This window comes from Colletotrichum fructicola, assembly GCF_000319635.2.
Source record: "Colletotrichum fructicola Nara gc5 chromosome Unknown KSG_Nara_v1_contig05, whole genome shotgun sequence".
NCBI classification, from domain to species: domain Eukaryota; kingdom Fungi; phylum Ascomycota; class Sordariomycetes; order Glomerellales; family Glomerellaceae; genus Colletotrichum; species Colletotrichum fructicola.
This window is the reverse complement of record NW_027094055.1, coordinates 3,172,109-3,189,568: the sequence shown is the minus strand read 5'-3', so window position 1 is coordinate 3,189,568 and position 17,460 is coordinate 3,172,109. Positions and strand designations below refer to the sequence as shown.

The 17,460-nt window shown below is 53.8% G+C and overlaps 4 protein-coding genes across 4 annotated transcripts; 1 reads left to right on the top strand and 3 right to left on the bottom strand.

Moving 5' to 3' along the window:
- Positions 1–3,499: 3,499 nt before the first annotated feature.
- caf5-2 (Caffeine resistance protein 5) lies at positions 3,500–5,439 on the top strand (the record flags this gene model as incomplete). The annotated part of the gene is made up of 5 exons (XM_032023787.1): positions 3,500–3,618; positions 3,796–3,907; positions 3,959–4,150; positions 4,201–5,328; positions 5,380–5,439. 5 exons carry the CDS (start codon positions 3,500–3,502, stop codon positions 5,437–5,439), a joined length of 1,611 nt encoding a protein of 536 aa, XP_031879457.1.
- Positions 5,440–6,717: 1,278 nt separating this feature from the next.
- On the bottom strand, positions 6,718–7,831 carry azaE-4 (Ketoreductase azaE; the record flags this gene model as incomplete). Its single annotated transcript, XM_032023785.1, has 2 exons — positions 6,718–7,721; positions 7,810–7,831. 2 exons carry the CDS (start codon positions 7,829–7,831, stop codon positions 6,718–6,720), a joined length of 1,026 nt encoding a protein of 341 aa, XP_031879456.1.
- A 1,157-nt stretch (positions 7,832–8,988) lies between these two features.
- YME1 (Mitochondrial inner membrane i-AAA protease supercomplex subunit YME1) lies at positions 8,989–11,320 on the bottom strand (the record flags this gene model as incomplete). Its single annotated transcript, XM_032023783.1, has 2 exons — positions 8,989–9,456; positions 9,506–11,320. The coding sequence occupies 2 exons, from the start codon at positions 11,318–11,320 to the stop codon at positions 8,989–8,991; spliced, it is 2,283 nt and encodes a 760-aa protein (XP_031879505.1).
- Positions 11,321–14,688: 3,368 nt separating this feature from the next.
- Positions 14,689–16,225, bottom strand: CGGC5_v009574 (Zinc finger protein 143; the record flags this gene model as incomplete). Its single annotated transcript, XM_066152191.1, has 5 exons — positions 14,689–15,041; positions 15,093–15,670; positions 15,732–15,811; positions 15,864–16,055; positions 16,151–16,225. 5 exons carry the CDS (start codon positions 16,223–16,225, stop codon positions 14,689–14,691), a joined length of 1,278 nt encoding a protein of 425 aa, XP_066008476.1.
- Positions 16,226–17,460: the final 1,235 nt, after the last annotated feature.

The window sequence follows — 17,460 nt, the reverse complement described above, 5'->3', positions numbered from 1 at the left end:
TTACATGACTCCAAGAAGAGACGAAGATGGATCAAATCGCTGGGCCCGCAATACTATGAAGTAAGAAGTCGGAGTTGGGGGAAATTGAGGGGACTGGAGGCCGAGGAAGCTATAGCTCCTTGGATGGGGAATTTGGACCGAGGCTCGCCGGCCGAAGCTCACTGCGCTAGGCGATGGGACGCCACTGGCGGGGTTACCCCAGACTGTTAGGGGGCGACCAGGTCGGGTATGCTCCCCGGACGGGCCGTCGGTCGCTTTTGTGGTGGAGGCGTCTCAGACATCATGTCCACCACTATCACCTCGATCAAATTCCACTTGCCAACTGTTGCTCTTGAGAATTTGATGATCTCAACTCTGAACCGACAAACTATCAAGAACATCATAACTTAGAAGAACGAACAGTAGGACTGCTCGGCGCTATCGGATCTTGCACATTGCTTCGGCCGAGATCGAGATATGGCCCATATCAGTGGCATAGTGGCAGTCGGAAATGTAATTCGAGTAACTCTCTCAGGTGTGAAAATGGAGTTGTCTCTTAGCAGTAAACGATCACGAAAAACTGCGGAACCTACAGCTCTTCTAATTTGAGCGATCCCAACGGCAATTGGTCAGCGCTTCTGAAGATCCCAAGGCCAAGATACTGGGCGGGCAAAGTCGCTTCCTCTCAAAAGTGTTGCAGAACTCAAAGTTCGGGAACTACGAGCGTTGAACAGACCCGAGGCAAAAGTTGCACTCCAGTCTCGCTTACCTGAATTAGTATCCTGAGTTATATGCTCCCTTACCTCGTTTCTCAGACAGGTAGGCAGTCTGGAGCCCTTTGTACACCGAGTCCGCCGTTTCACAGCATAGCGTCTGGTTTCGGCTGTTACCTCACAACTTTCGCCGTCGCCAAGACGAGGAATGTCTCCTTGTCTTGTTGTCGTAACCGAAGATGACCCAGCGCATAGATATAGAACAGCTTCAGTCATACGTTTCTCTCACTATTGGTCAAATCAATAGGTACATACAGCCATTTCACATCTAAGCCCGGCGACTTTAAGATGATGCTGTGCCGAATACTCAAAAGCGGAGCTCAACAGCTCAGCCGCCGTCATGTTTGAGGAAAGGATGTTCAATGTATTCGAGTATCGCAGCGATGACAAGTGTCGTGATTGCCATCCGAACCTTGCCTCCCATGCCAGATAAATGAGCACGCCTCTGGTTGACTTCAAGGTGGTGTCCAATAGTACTTACAAGTTTGTAGATAACGTGTCGTTTATCCTCCCGCCAAGACCATAAAAGGTAGCGCCAACAAAATGCAGCTGGAGCCTACAAGGTAGGAAAGCTTGTCCGGAATCTGTTGTATGATGTGTCCTGAAACTCTTGAGCGGAAGCGGCTTTTGGCGGTGCTTCGTTGAAAGTATCTAACCTTTTGGATTCCCCTCGCGATCCTCGTCAAGGCTGGCGTTGGTTTGGTTCGACCATTTGCCACTATCGGGTAGGAGGAGGAGGATCACATCGAGACTCGCCAATATATTCATACACCAAACATTGCCCCAACATCTTCTTTTTACAATTCTTTGCGTCATCATCTCTCAATACACCATACGTTATTTCTACGAATCCCCAAGTTCACCTTCAAGATATCGCGAGCAAGACCCGACTAAGATACGTGGCCACTCCGATTGATGCGGTCACTATGGCAGTGTTTACATACCTTTATGTGCTCGAGGACAAATACATTCGGCCATTTTACTCGGCCATTTTCCCACCTTTAGTCGAAGGTAACATATCCAAATCACCATGACATAAGCGGCTTTGCATTGGATTTTCCATGGTACCGGCATCGTTCTCACGATGTCTTCCAGCTCATCCTACTTACTAATGCCTTCCGGAATGTCTATGGGTTTTCCTTCTTAAGGCTTGGTCTTCAGCTAGAGAAGCCTACCGAAAGAAATGCTCGAACGCGTCGTCGAGTATACTGCCAAAGGCTATGCAGACAAAGTGAATGACAAGGAAACTCAGAGAGCCTAGAAACGCTGGCTTGATGGTTCTGAAGGCATGCAAGATAAGAGCAATCAGTGACTCGTTTAATCCCGGTGCCTGATATGTTGACACGGAAGAAAAAGACCAAATCCAATGCTGTGATACATGCTTTATACCAGCTTGTGTTATGTGCACTCATCTCTTCGCCAAGCTCTCTTGTCCCTCCAGTATCCTCTTCTGCCCAATTTTCCTTTGCGGCCATGCCCTAAACCATGCAGACTCGTCAAGTTCACTACATTAATCTTGCTCTTTGCATACTTTTATAATATCCTCTTCGGCATCTTGCACACGATGAAACATCTCTTTGGCCAAGAAGCGGACTTGATCCTATACCAAGCAGCTATGTGGAGCTGAACGAAGGTTATGTCACTGCGACATCCGACGATCGCACTCTCAAACCAGACACTGCTACCCCAAAATTCTCATGGGAGCCTTCAAGAGTCTAGACCGTTCATTTCTTGGCGCCGTCTCTCTCAAGGAGATGTTACTTGAAGTTGATATCGAGGAATTTCGCATGCAGCACTACAAGTGGCCCACGAACTTGCGGCTCAATGAAGAAAGAAGCAAGAATATTACGATTTGGAATCGCGGGAGGGTGACTGCCGGGTGGGATACCGTCGGTCTGGCACCCCTTACAAAAGCACACCGTAGGCATGTAAGCTGAAAAGGGAGTCTCGGAATGAGTTTATCGGCCAAAGTAATTGTGTTTGCTTCTCGATGCAGGCTGGCAGAACCCAGATCTTGACAAACCCGTCGATTGCTAACCTTGCTCAACTATTCCTTCATGGAAGCAAGCCTTCTGGACGGCAGAGGAGTAGGGATAATCGCTTTCACTTACATTTAGCGTTTGAGTTAAGCTCCATGTCAAGTGGATGCATGCCGGCTGCTTAAATCCTCCATCGGTAGCTTATCTCCATCAGGCATATCTCGCGCTTCCAAACAACACATCGAAACCTTCATCCCATCGATCCTGACGTCAGTTTCACAAGTCAGCCAGTCTTCGGGAAGCAATGCAAGACCAAGTTTTGACACGAGAAAGTCTCGGGGACACACGGCCCCGCACCGAGTCATAGCCGTAGGAAACTCGAATCGGGGACGCCACCGGAGCTTCGAACGATTCTTCTACCCTGGGCATGTCTTAGAGGTTCTTGCACCGCTTTGATGTTGGGTCACACGTATTCGTGAGGCCCCGGTGAGAGTGCCCGGGGCAGAGACACCGTCTGATCATATGTGCCCTCCCCCCGCAAGATCATGGCGCTCGATGTCGCTCCCCCGCGCAGCATCGTCTGTAAACCGTGTGCTGTGCGTGGCTTTCGGACGATGACGGTCGTCTATGCGGGTGAACTTTGGCGAAGGCCCGGGCCGGACGTGCATTAGGTAGAGAAGCAGAGTAGAAGTAAGATAGCACCCGTCCGTAGAGAATCCTGCCGGATAGCCTCTCCCGCATCATTTGGGGCACAGCGAAAGCGATAAAATGCCATTTTTCGACTACGTGCGAGATACGCTTGCGTGGCAGGCCATTCGTTTGGTGACGGGTGGCACGCTGCCCGAGTTTCAATATTTCGATGAACGACATCCTTTGCTTAGACAGAGGTATGTGAATGACAGCGCTCGAAGAAATGGGCCGCAGGAGACGACGGAGGCGATGGGGTCATACGCGAGCAGAGGTCCGGCTCTGAAACGCAACGCATCGGAGAACAGGGCGAGGAACGCGACTAGAGATCCCTACACACGCGGGCGCTCTTTTGACGAACCAAGATTACCACATAGCCACTGGTCGAATGAGACTCTGGAGATCTCGAACTTGGAGAAGTATTCTTCCAACTCGCCTATCGCCAACAGAAATTTTCACCTAGTCCAATTTCTTCCAGACGATCCAGAGGTACAATCCAATCAATTTGGTGTCTGCTGTTTTCCACTGACGTGAAATCAGGACCCGAGAAACTGGACTGGTCTCAAGAAAACCATCGTCAGCTTTCAGGTTTGCCTACTCATTGCCTGCACATATGCCGGTGCGTCCATCTATACGGTCGGGACGGCCGGCGTGAGGGAGCAATTTGGAGTCAGCGAGGATGTTGCCCTTCTTGGACTGACCACGTTTGTTCTTGGATACGGAATCGGACCAGTGAGTTGAGTTCTACACCATTAAGACATCGTTATCTCATTTTGGCGCAGATGGTTTGGAGCCCGCTGGAAGAGATGCCCCAACTCGGGCGAAACCCCATTTACGTCTTCGCACTCATCATGTTCATTGTGGCTCAAATACCGATAGCTCTGGCCACCAACATCGGCATGCTGCTGTCCTTCCGGTTCATTGCCGGTTTCTTCGGTTCTCCAGTTCTGGGTTCGGGGGGCGGAATCCTGATGGATTTGTACGCAGCGCGAAAGCAGACCTATGCCATGGCAATGTGGGCTCTCATTGGCATTGGGGGCCCGACAATTGGCCCGATCATTGGTGGGTTTGCTGTCGAAGCCATGGGCTGGAAGTGGACGGCTTGGATTACCGCCTGGATGGGGACGACAACACTCGTCGTGATGCTCTTCTTCCTCCCGGAAACCAGCGCCGACAACATCCTGTACCGACGTACTCTTCGACTACGCAGGGCAACAGGCGATCGACGATACATCTGCGACGCTCAAATCAAGTGGGAAGACACGACGGGGAGAGAGGTGTTTTTGACTCATCTAATCAGGCCGTTCACGATGGCCATGACCGAGCCGGTTGTCTTCCTCCTCACGCTATACAGTTCCTTCATCTACGGCCTGATGTACATCTGGTTCGAGGCACTTCCCATGGCCTACGAAGAGGTCTACCACTTCGACCTGGGAACTCGCAGCATCACTCTTCTGGGCCTGATCGTCGGTGTCCTTCTGATAATTCCTCCGTTCTTCCTCTACTATAGGAAGCGCATCGAGCCTCACTTCGACCACCTGGGCAACATTGAGCCTGAGAAGCTCCTATTGCCATCCATGCTTGGGTGTCTTTTCCCGCCGGCTAGTCTGCTGTGGTTCGGGTTTACAGCGAAACCCACTACCCACTGGAGTGTTCCCATTGTCGGGTCATCTTTGTTCACATCAGGCGCCTTGCTGCTGTTCATTTCATTCATGAACTATCTCGGAGAGTCGTTCCCGGATCATATCAATTCAATCTTCGCAGGGCATGAGATATTCACTAGTCTATGCGGCGGCACATTCCCTTTGTTTGTGCCGCTGTTGTATTTCAAGTTGGGCATACTCGGATCGAGCATCTTGCTGGCCATTTTTGCTGTGTCGTTTGTTCCCGTACCTTTCGTTCTCTTTTTGGTAAGTTTCCGAATGACAAACATTCTGTGACAGTGGCTGACTTCATCACAGAAGGGTGCAAAGCTGAGAAAGCGTAGCCGTCACACTAGAAAGGATAGTTTCCACGCCTAGAGACATATACAAGCAACAAGAGCATTCTATCAGAGCGATGAGATGAATCTCTATCCAATAAGAAATAAAAAATGAAGTTGTGACGCAGCCGATCCTGAATGTCTGCGAGAGCTCCGCGAGACTAAGACGGCACCCCCCAGCAGTCTAGTCTCTCACAAATGTCGAAGGCCATTTCATTGCACTTTCTGAGACATTCAATGGGATGAAAGTCTGGGTTTCCGCACTTCACAGAGCAATGCGTATAAACACGCAGAACACATTTCTCGAGGACTCCAATCATACAGTCAGAAGTGTTCTCGTCGATGTCGAGGGGCGGCAGTTGAGAAATTTCTTGCGCGATGAACATAGGTATGAAGTCGACCTCTGGAACGTTTTTGATGATCTCGATCTCGTCTGAAGTGAATGGACGATTGATCGCTGTGGCGATGGTGCCGAAGAGAAGGGCCTGGGCGTTGAATTAGTGCACATGGCAATGAAACGTGTTGTGGGATGATGCCGATTTCGAAAGGACTTACGATGTTTTTCATATGCATGACGGCAAGTATGTTAGCGGCTTGGGTGGGTTTGTCAAATGAGTCGAGTAACGTGGCTATGAGGGTCGACCCGGGGCTGGCTTGATATAACAAAGAAACGGCAAGATGATAATCATGTTAGCAGAGGAGATTAGCCATCGTTGACCGTCAAATCTGTCGCATACCTACCTAACCGAGGCATGTTTCCTGTTCCAGAGATACAACGCTGTACGACGTGACGGGCATATTCAGTTGCTATCCTCCTTTTCACCCGATACTGCATGTGCTTCCTGGGTGTTTGGTATGACAAAGAGTCGCACAAGGTCCGCTGTATATGATTTCAAGCCAGGCATTTCTCCGCTTCACACACCGTCTGGAGCAAATCTTGGACATATTGGACCTTGGGGACGGGCCAGGGCATAAACAATCTATCTTCCGAGAAGGTCCAGAAGTGCCGATCGCTGCCACGAGAATGTGATGACGTTCGCTAAGTCAGGTCTACTGCCTTCTTGATGCGTAGGTTGGGTTGCTGGTTGCATGGGTGTCTTTTGACTGCCCGGCCAGTCCCTCTGCGTACGCCGGGCCGGAGCCATCTATCGGCCCCACATCTCCGGATGCTGTCCAATACACCATCTCTTCTCATTAAGGTCGCCAGGACTTTTTGACTTATATGAGGAATAGCAGAAGAAATTATTGCCAAGTTCACGCAATATCACATGTACAAATGAATGTCTTCTTGTTGTAGTTCTACCAGCTAATAGCCCTCTCAAACACCAAACTTCTTCAAGTCCTTGACCAAGTCATTGATGCTCTCCTCCAAACTCCTCCACTTAATTCCCAGAATCTTGGCTGTCTCCGAGTCATCATACCCGTAGACCTTGTCCTTCGGCGGCTGCTCCCCGCCCTTCGTTCCAGGCGCCGGCAGCCTCTCCTTCAGGTCGGGGAAGTTCTTCCTCACAACCTCCGCAATCTCCGCGTTGCTGAACCACCCGGCCGTCGTAAACAGCCTCTTGCCCCCGGCCCCGGCCTTCTCCAGCGCCAGAATATGCGCCAGCGCGAGGTCCCGCACGTCGATCCACAGATACGCCGCCCCCGTCGGGGCGACCTCCTCCTTCCACTTGCCCTTAACCAGGTCCACAACCCGCTCGTTGGACGTGTTGATGCTGCTCAGGTCCGCGAAGTGGTGCACCACGGGGCCCAGCACGAGCGGCGGGCAGATAGTCACAAGGTCGAAACCCGGCTTCTCCTTCTCCACAAACTCCCACGCGGCCTTCTCGGCCAGCTTCTTGCTCGCGCGGTACGCCGTCGCCGGGCTGCGCCCGATGTCGTCCACCGTCACGGGGTTCCAGTACTTCTCGCTGAAGACCGTGTTCGGGTCCGCGAGCTTCGCCTCGTCGATGATGGACGCGAAGCTGCTCGTGACGACGACCCGCTTGACGCCGGGCGCGTCGCGCTTGAGGGCCTTGAGGATGGCCGTGGTGCCGACGAGCGCGGGGTCGATGAGCTCCTTCTTGGCGTCGGTCCACTTGAAGTGGAAGGGCGACGCCGTGTGCAGGACGGCCTCGAGGCCGGGCGTCTTGACGACCTCGTCGAAGGCGTCGGGCTGCGCGATGTCCGGGACGATGGCGATGGTGAGGCGCTTGGCGTCGAGGTCCGGGTGGGCGTCGCGGATCTTCTGGGCCTTGTCCTCGGAGCGGACGGTGGTGACGACGTCGTGGCCGCGTTCGAGCAGTTGCTCGAGGATGTGGGCGGCGATGAAGCCGGAGCCGCCTGGGTGAGGGCAGTCAGCGTGATGTCAAGGTGATGTTTCCTTCATCTTGAGACATGAAAGAAGTGAGAAGGGTGAGGGTTCACTTACCAGTAAGAAGAATCTTGGTCATCTTGTCCGTCTTTACTCTTGGGTGGTCAATTGAACTCTCCGGGTGACGATGTCAGTTTTGAAGCAATAATATGAGCTTCAAGCTGTGGTATCAATATTACTAGTGAAGAAGGTTCCGAAATGCTTCCGTTATTTATTCACGTACCTTTGTGACCCCCAACGCATTACCCCTCCATTGCATGATGAATAACACCAGAATTGCCCCGCTTCGCGCCTATCTCCCCCGCCATTAACTCCCCCGTGGGAGGCCCGGCCCCCATCATCACGTCATTCCGACCACTCAAATGCAATTCATTTGCTTACCCAATCCTTAGCACTTCCTCGGCTTCGTTACCACCGATGTCGCAAGTCCCTTGGATGACACGGAGTTTGCTGGCGATAACAGCGTTGGCTGACACGCCGATTGCTCCGATGCGGTCCCAATCGCCGAAATGGGCCGTGATTCCACCGTCCACCCCCGCTGGCCGAAGGATCCGACTCCTTGGCAACCCCGTCCACACTGCCGGGTCGGTCCGTCTTACAGTCGCCGACGGAGCGGCACAGCTGAATCATCTTATGGAACTACACGTCAAGACACTTCCACATGTGGGCTATGCATCAGGTTCTTATTCCTACAAACGAAATAATACATTCGTTCTGTTCGACTTCGACTCTTTGAGCCCAGCTGCTCGCTTAACCACTCCTTGAACGGATGGTGTCAGATTCGCTGCTTTGGGGGGTAAGTCCAGTCAAACCGCTGTGATCCCGACCGTTTCCTTCCCCATAAATTCTCAATAGCCAGAATCCCAATCTATTTGCCCGACGCCGGCGCCTTTGTGCGAGGCGTTATCAAAGTAAGCCCCAGGGGAGGGGAGAGTTGTTATGTTTTTTGCGTAGAGCGGTTGTCTCGCCTTGTTTTCCACATGTCTTTTCGGGTCCAATTAGTGTCGACCAAAAAAAGCTGCTCCCCCAAACCTGCCGGCCATGCCTTCCTATGTCCAAAGCGAAAAAGCTCGCACGTTCTTCTTTCGAATCGCTAAAACGCCTGCCATGCTGTACCGGTGAATGATACAAGTAAGACAATCTGAGTGCCTCCTCTAGCCGTCTCTCGGCCTCCGCACTCGTGCATGTAACCTTGAAGTGAATGAATGTTTCAAACCAAGACCGGAATACCTCCGATCATGACTTCTGGTTCGGGCCCGGAACCATGCCGCCCGTTGATGCCGGTGGCGGCGGTGCCGGGGGTGGAGTCGCGGGGCCTTCGCTAGGTGGGGGAATGGGTGGGGGGATCTGTTGGCCGATGGCAGCTCCTGCGTTGGCGGGGACCTTCATCGGGCCATTAGGCACCGGCACACGATCGACGAGCTTCTCGCCGCGAATGACCTTCGCAACCTCGTTCTTGTCCAGCGTCTCGTACTCGACGAGGGCCTTGGCAAGGAGGTCAAGTTCCTTGCGCTTGAGGGTGAGAAGTTCACGCACGCGCTCGTACGACTCGCTCAGGGTCCTCTGGACTTCAGACTCGATGAGAGCCTTGGTCTCTCCGCTGAGCTGGTTGTAACGCTTGCCGTACTCCACAGGGCCGAGTTTGGCAGACATGCCGTAAAGTGCGACCATCTGGAAGGCCAGGTTGGTGGCGTTTTCAAGATCCTACAACATGTCAGCAGACTTCAATTGCACTAGGAATTAAAGGACTTACGCTGGAGACACCGGTAGTCACCTTGTCGGTGCCGTAAACCAGCTCCTCAGCAAGCTTGCCGCCCAAAGAAGTCTCAATGAGACTCTTCAAGTCCCTAGTCGTGTACGAGTACTTGTCCATTTCGGGGAGATGCGCGGTGTGACCCAGACTCTGGCCGCGGGGCAGAATGGTAACCTTGTAAAGCTTGTTGGGTCCGCTCTCGTTGAAGAAGGAGACCAGGGCGTGGCCAGCCTCATGGTAAGCAGTCATCTCCTTCTCCTTCGGTCCAATGACCATGCTCTTGCGCTCAGCACCCATGATAACCTTGTCCTTGGCCCACTCAAAGTCGTTCATGCTGACAGTCTGGGCCTTGAGTCTGCTCGCGCGGACAGCGGCCTGGTTGACGATATTCTCCAGCTCGGCTCCAGAGAGACCTCCAGTGCTTGCGGCGATGGCCTCGAAGTTGATCTCAGGGGCGGCCTTGATCTTCTTGGCGTGGTACTTCAGAATAGCGATACGTCCACGGACATCAGGGAGGGACACGGTGACATGGCGGTCGAATCGTCCAGGTCGGGTAAGGGCCTTGTCGAGGAGCTCGGGGAAGTTGGTCGCGGCGATGATGACAACGCCACTGTTCTGCTCGAAGCCGTCCAATTCGGTGAGAAGCTGGTTGAGAGTCTGCTTGTGGTACGCGGCATCCCGGGTGTTGCGTCGTCCACCAATGGCGTCGAGCTCGTCGATGAAGATGATGGCGGGAGACTTGGACTTGGCCGACGCAAAGAGATCACGAACACGCTTGGCTCCAACACCGACGTAGACCTCGTCGAACTCGCTGCCAGACATGTAGAAGAAGGGAACACCAGCCTCGCCGGCAACAGCGCGTGCGAGAAGAGTTTTACCAGTACCGGGGGGACCAACCATCAGAATACCCTTGGGGAGCTTTCCGCCGAGCGTCGAGAACTTGTCCGGGTTGCGGAGGAACTCGACGAGCTCCTGCAGTTCGTCCTTGGCCTCGTCGGCACCGTGAACGTCGGCAAAACGGGTTGTCTGGTTCTCGGCCTTGGTCTCGCTGTCAACCTTGCCACCAGGACGCTTGAACAGGTTCAGACCCTCGACCAGCATCGTCACAGCGACAAGACTAAGGTAGGTGAACAGGCAAAACCAGGCGATGAACTTGATCCAGCGGAACACGACGCCGCCGAAGGACTCGTCGACAACAACGTGCAGCGGGCCCGTCTGTCCGTTACCAGAAACCTTCGCCATAGCCATATTTGAGTCGCGCGAGCGGGCAGCGAGCGCCTGACCCACCGCCTGCAGCTGAGCCTGCGACAGGTTGCCGTTGCCAGTCGGGGTCGCGGCCTGGCCGCTCATCTCGTGGCCGCCGTTGCCGAACGCGGACGGGAGGTGATCGTGACCGCCGAGGCCGCCGACGGCAGCAGTGCTCTGCATGCCGAGGGCCTGGTTGTAGGCCTGGTCGGTGGCGTCGTTGGTTGCGAAGCGGCCGGAGTTGTAGCGTTCGATGACGATGGCGGGCATGTTGGCCTTGAGGAGGAGCTGGTAGAATGCGGTCTGCGCGGTGGCGCTTTGGGGATTCCTGTTAGCAGCCGCCTCTCGGCTGGCGAGAAGGTTGCGAGAGATGCCGTGGTTCGTTCCGAGGTGTCGTTGCTGGAGTGCGAGGCCGAGGCCCAGGGTTGCCCTTATGGGAGAGTAGGGAATTGCCGGGCGAGCGGCGGAGAAGGTTGCGAGCTTGAGTACCGACTGCATCGTTGCGGGCTGCATTGCCGCGCGCCGAAGCAGCGGGCTGGCGAGTGCCAGCGCTGCTGGGCGTAAGGCCATGATTGCCTCACGGAGGTGGACAGGCAGATGCGGTTGATGGCGCAGTCCAGGAGTGGTGTATGTGGTTGAGTTGTGTGTTTGTCAGATGCAGAGAGTAGTACGGACAGACTCTCTCGTTGGAGCAAGAGCGCCCCTTTCCGCGAAGGAGAATAGCAAGAGAAAAAGATCTTCTACTATTGACGTCTTTGGAGTTGCGATTGAGATGAAGATGACATGGTTCACCGCGGGCTACTCATCGTCTTGTTGAGAGGCGACGCAGCAAAGACCGAAAGTGGACGGATATGGATACGTTGAGGCGAAATGCGCTAGTTGACGTTATTGCACCCTGCCTGCTTTGCTCGGTTTGCTGCTGGCGGGCGGGCAGGTGGTGGTGCTGGGGCCTTAGGGTGAGGGACCACGCCAGGCTCATCGCTGCCTTCCGAATTTTTCCCTGCCCCAAGACGCCGCCGTGACCGGGGAGCGCGCTGCTGCTGAGCGAGCGCAAAGAGGGGCCACGTGACGTAGTGCATTCTAGAATATGCCCGGGACGACGGAAGAAGGCTGTTCCGACGGACATTTCAAGATGAACAGGGGCAAAGGCCTCAATGGGCCATGCGCCATTGGCTGATATCCAGCTGTCAAATGAGACAACACAGCATCTCGAGCTTTGCGAAGTTTGAGAGTTAATACTCACAGAAATGAGCTTGAGTATGGAGAGTGGCAATGGTAATTATAAAGAATAAGTTTACCTTCTCATCCGTGACCATGGGTGATGTCGACACAAACGCATCTGATTGGCCATAATTACCCAAGACTTACAGCCAATCACACAATTTCCTTTAACGAACAAGGTGAGACCCCCCAGTCCATCACCGCCAAACAAATGCACGCATCCCTCCGGATTCAGCCAGACGGCGCAGATCAATCATCACCCCAAAAGCCATCAATCTACGCGCCCGCCGCGCGCTGCTCCGTCAAGGTTGCGCCCCTCCTGATATTACACATCATCTCCGGCTTTTCCTCCTCTTTTACCACGCCGCTTTTCTGCACTTCTGCCTCGCCCAAAATCCCCTCACTTCTCTCCCATGAATGATCGCTCGATGCGAAAACACTGGTTGTCGGCGGCCTCGACGACAACAGGCTATCGCTTGACGATCTAGATGTCGAGCATCACTTCAACCGAACTCTTACAGCAACTCGGAAAACCCGATGCCTCGGCCCCAGAACCGCCTCCCCTGGTCACGGCTCTCCCGGTCCAGCCTGCCTTCATAACGTCGTCAGATTTCATCAACACGCCGCCGCCCACTTACACGACTATTTCTGTTCTACATTCCACGGCATATGCAGTATGGAGTCGACCTAGCAACGGCCGACATCCCTCATATTCCCGCACAACCCCTTCAACCCATCGTCAGTTTGCCCATCGACAAGACACCAAAACAAAATCTTCCGGCCAACGAAGCTGCCTCACTCACGCCAGCATCTTGCCATGCAGTAGTCACTTGCTATAATCTCATCCTCCAAACGCTCAAAACAAACCGGCCCTGCTCTCCCACCGGAATCAAACAAACGACCCAAACTAACACCTCACCCACGGCGCTTCATCTGCACGAATACGTGTCAACCGCACTCTTTCACCCGGCACTAACATCACCAAAACCCAACAGGCTAAAATCAACCCATCATGCGGCCCCGGGCCCTCAGGCTCATCTCTGACTCATATAACCAGCACGCTCCTCGAGGGAAGGAAGCTTTCATTGACAGATTCTTTATTTTTGTCCTGGCTACAGGTATCGCGGTTTTCTTTCCAGAACTATCCTTTTTGTTGCTCATTTCCATGCCCCCTTTTCCCGGCATTCCAGAGAGAGTAAAACAACCAAAAGCCGAACCAAGACAGCAAGAAACGAGGAACACTAAAAATACATATAGACAACCAAAGCCTTTCTCTTCCTCCTCTCTTTCCTCCCCTTTCTGAAAGTAGGGTCGTCGCCTTCCCCATCTCTCATGTGCCTTCCCTGGCCACCACATCCGAATACAACCCGCTGTGTTCTAGGGAATGCGCCGCCGCCGCCGGACAAAAAAGTATCGTCGACTTCGTGTTGTTGTTACAGGGAAATGGTTTTTGTTTTCCAAGGAGAGAGCAAAACAGGAAACTTTGCCGACCCGACCGAAAAGCCTGTCGTGTATCAAGGCGTTTTCCCCTTCTTCTTGACCATCCCTTTATACCTCCTTCCCCTTTTCCCCGATTCATCCACCATTATGAAATACATCCTCCCACATCACCCGTTTCCGCTTTCTTCCCCTTCCAGGTTCGTAGGTAAAAAGGGCCGTCAAATATTCGGATATCGTCAAAATGATTTCCCCAACATGTTTCTCCCCTGCCCCATATCTCCCGCCCCAGCTCCGGTTGTTATGCTCCAAGTTTGCTTTCATGGCATCATGTCATCGAGAGGGCCCAGAGTCGACGGACTTGCCAACCTGATCCCCCAACGAGAAAGAATGAAAATGAAAATGAGGGAAAGGAAAGAAGTATGGAAAGAGAAAGTATTAATAGACAGCAAAAACCGCCGCCAGTACCGGAGCTCCCCTATCCAAAGTATCAAATCCGCAATGGCCCACCAACCAACCCAGAACAAATTATTCGGAAACCAGCAAAAAAAAAAAAAAGCACAAACAGGCCTCCAAATGATACATCCCAACCAATAATTTCAGATGCGCGCATGTTCGACGTCCAGGGGTAATCGTATGTTGTCTGACAAAGGAAACGGTTTTGCCTTGAGGCGAAAACAAAAACGGCCTGCGAGACCATCGAGGCGAGGAATCGAAGCGGACAGGTCCGATGACCCGGGAAGGGCGGGTGCGAGTATGCGTGAGCGTATCATCCCGTCCCTTGTTTGAAGCAGTTCTTGTTCTTGACGAAGAATTACTCAGACATCTCGGCCGGCGAGGGCCAATGTTGTTGTGCTGGGCGAGGGTGTTGAAACCCAGAAAAAACAAATTACCACCAATGTATTGCTTTTGGGGCTTAGTTGGACTTTTCTGTTCCCTTCTTTGCTCTTTCCAGTACCGTCAAGCCAACGAACGGACGACAGACAGGGAGGGGGCTGTGTGGCTCAATGCCCATTAGACCAATCCAGAGTTCGCTCTCTTTCAACAGTCGACGACAGCTCGGTTCTGTGGAGCCCGCGTGGTATCTCCTTCTCTTGCATTCAACGAGTTGGGGGAATATGAAAAAAAAATCAAATCGCCATCATGTTTTAGGGTGTTGGTACAGGCGGGTCGCCCGAAGTAGGGCTCTCCGCGGAGGAACGGTGATTATGTATCGAGAAGAACGAGGTTTGATGGTGGAGCGCGGCGGCAGCGCCAGAGTCGAGACACGATGTCGTGGCCTACAGGTTCTCGATCCGGGCTGAGGGAAGCTGCATCGACGGGTCCTCGAACTCGATCTTGGGTCCTCCCCAAGGGTCGTAAACGCCGGAGCCGTACGTCGGGAGCTGGCCGATCGTGGCAACCTCGACCGGTGCCTGATAGGGAACGCCGTTCCAGTACTCCTCGGGCTGAGCCTGGGGTGTTGGGGACGCGTACTGGCTCGGGACCTGCTGTTGAGGAGGCGGCGCGGGCGCCTGCGTCGGGATCGGTTGGGGGGTATGAATCTGCTGTTGCATCTGTTGCGGGTAGGGGACCATGCCCGGCTGCTGGTGCTCGACGACGGGGGAGGCATTGTGCAATGCGTACGTGGCTGCTTGAATTGGTTGGTGAGTGTAAAACCCTTCCTGGGAGGATGGGCTCCTACCCGAAGCTGCCGAGAAGCTACTCGGGCTGCTCTGAATTGACTGGTTCATACCAGCGGCAGAGTATGGCATGTCAACCTGCGGTTGCTGCTGCCGGGGCACTTGGCCGTACTGGTTCTGCATGGGGTTCGTGTTCATGGTGGCGACCCCCGGGTTGTTCTGCTCCGTCACGTAGTACGAATGCTGGGGCATGCTCGCGGTTCGGTGCAGCATCTGCACACCGGGGTGTTGCTGCTCGTGGACGGGCTGGCCGTGGAACTCATGGGCGCCGCCTGATGAAAGGCTGTGGCGGTGAGCGCCGTACTGGGCTTGGGGTTGTTGCTGCATCGGGTAGCCGTTCATGTGCTGTCCGAAGTCGGCGAAGGAGGCGGCTCGGTGCATGGCGTGGCCGCCGTGCATGCCAGGGTGGTTCATGGCCATGACGCCTTGAGGAGGCCACTGCATGCCTGCGTGCTTCGGGGTCGAAGGTGACTCGCCGCTGTCAGAGTCCGAGGTGCAGTCGTCCATGAGCTCGTTGGGGTGAAGACCACGCTGGTGAGATCTTCTTTGGTGCTTGACCATGGTGGTCTTGCGGCAGAAGCTGTAGGGTTGATTAGTGTCAAACTCTTGCAGGATGGAGGGATGGATGATTTGAAGTCTACCTCTTGAGGCAACCATCGTGTGCGCACTTGTACGGGCGTTTGCCAGTGTGGATGCGGCGATGTCTGGCCAAACTTGAGGACTGCTGAAGTCAATACGGGATTCATCTTCCAAGAAGTCTTGGGGGGACATACATCAGAGAAGCGCTTCCCGCAACCGATGTGCTGACATTGATGCGGCTTCTCTCCGGTGTGAGTACGGATGTGGACAGTGAGAGCACTTCGCTGGATGAAGCTCTTGCCACAGCCAGGTGTCGTGCAGGAGTAGGGACGCTCGTTGGTGTGAATGCGGTAGTGTCTCTGCAAGTCAGACTTCCTGTTGAAGCTCTATAGGAAAGACGTCAAGATTAGAATCCGTCCACAGACGGGGCAAGGCGGAAGAAGGACGCAGGGTCGAGTGACCCCGAGTTCTGGGAACTCACCTTGTTGCACGACTGCCAGTCGCACTGGAAGGGGCGAGCGGTAGGCTCGTTCTCAACAAGCTCCATGAGTTCCATCTCTTTGGGATTTTGTTTCTGGTGTCGATCGAATTACCAAGATGCGGACCGGTGCAGTAGTCGTGCTACTTATAGTGCCGCGGCGGAGGATATTAAAGGATGTCTTGAATTATCGGGTGATGAAGACCAGGGCTGGTTGTGGTGGCCCGGAGAAGAGAGAAGCAAGGGTGGCGTGGGTTGATGTATGTAATATGGTACCCCGGTTCGGAATGTTGCTTAAGCGGGACGCTCAATGCGGGTTCTCCGTCTGCAGACTCCCGAATCGTTGTTCAAGGAAGGACGGGCCTTGGGAAGAGAAGGGCAAGGGTGGAGAATTTGAACCGAGAAACAGGAGGTCGACGACTTGAGACAAGAACGGTGCGGCGTCCAGCGCAAGGTTGCCGAAGTTGAGCAATGTTCGAAGCGCTGAAGCTGAAGCTGAAGCTGAAGACGAAGAGGCGTCCAAGACGTTGAATGTAGATGGAAGGGAGAACAAGGAGGGGAGATGGACGGATGATAAGAGAGAAGAAGAGGCCTGAGCTTGGGGGGGTGTGTAGTATTAATCAGGCGGTGGCGGTGACGGAGAAGCTGACACTCCTCTGTGTTGAGGTACGGAGAGAGTGTGTGTGAAGGAGAGGGAAAGGGAGGAACGGGGGAGTGAAGCTGGAAGAAACGATCAGCTCAAGATAACCCAAGGTACGACGAACTGGTGAAGGCCAGAGGGTAGAATGAGTTCATAGCGGGTGGGAAAGTAGGTTCTTTAAGACAGCCACAAGTGTGGACGTACCAGATGGTAAGAGGGTCCTGGTGCACAGGCACTAAAATTCTCCGTCTTCGATGAAAATTAGCCACCTGACTGGAGGATCTGTTGCGAGTGGTCGAGCGCAAACTGGTGGGAAGTGCTGATGTTGCTTGCAGGACAATCCCTTCTTCGGGCAGAAGGTGAGATAAGAAGGGTGAACCAAGTTCGGGCTGGCTTGCCGTGTATTTTGTTTCGAAGTCCAAGTGTCGAGGGCCGGCGTGTGTTAAGTTTCCGAGACTAGAAGCATAATGGTGGCCACCAGGAACAATGCGATCGTCAAGCCTCTGAGCGCTCAGGTACGGGAGACCAAGCGGGATCTTGGACGACTGGCGTCGTTTTTTCCTTCTTTTTCCTCCCACACGCTCCTCGAAGGGGGTGTCTGGATGACAAGAAACAAACTCGACTCTTCTACCGGCAGCTTCCTTGCTTCTATTCTTTCCAAGCTCTCTTCTCA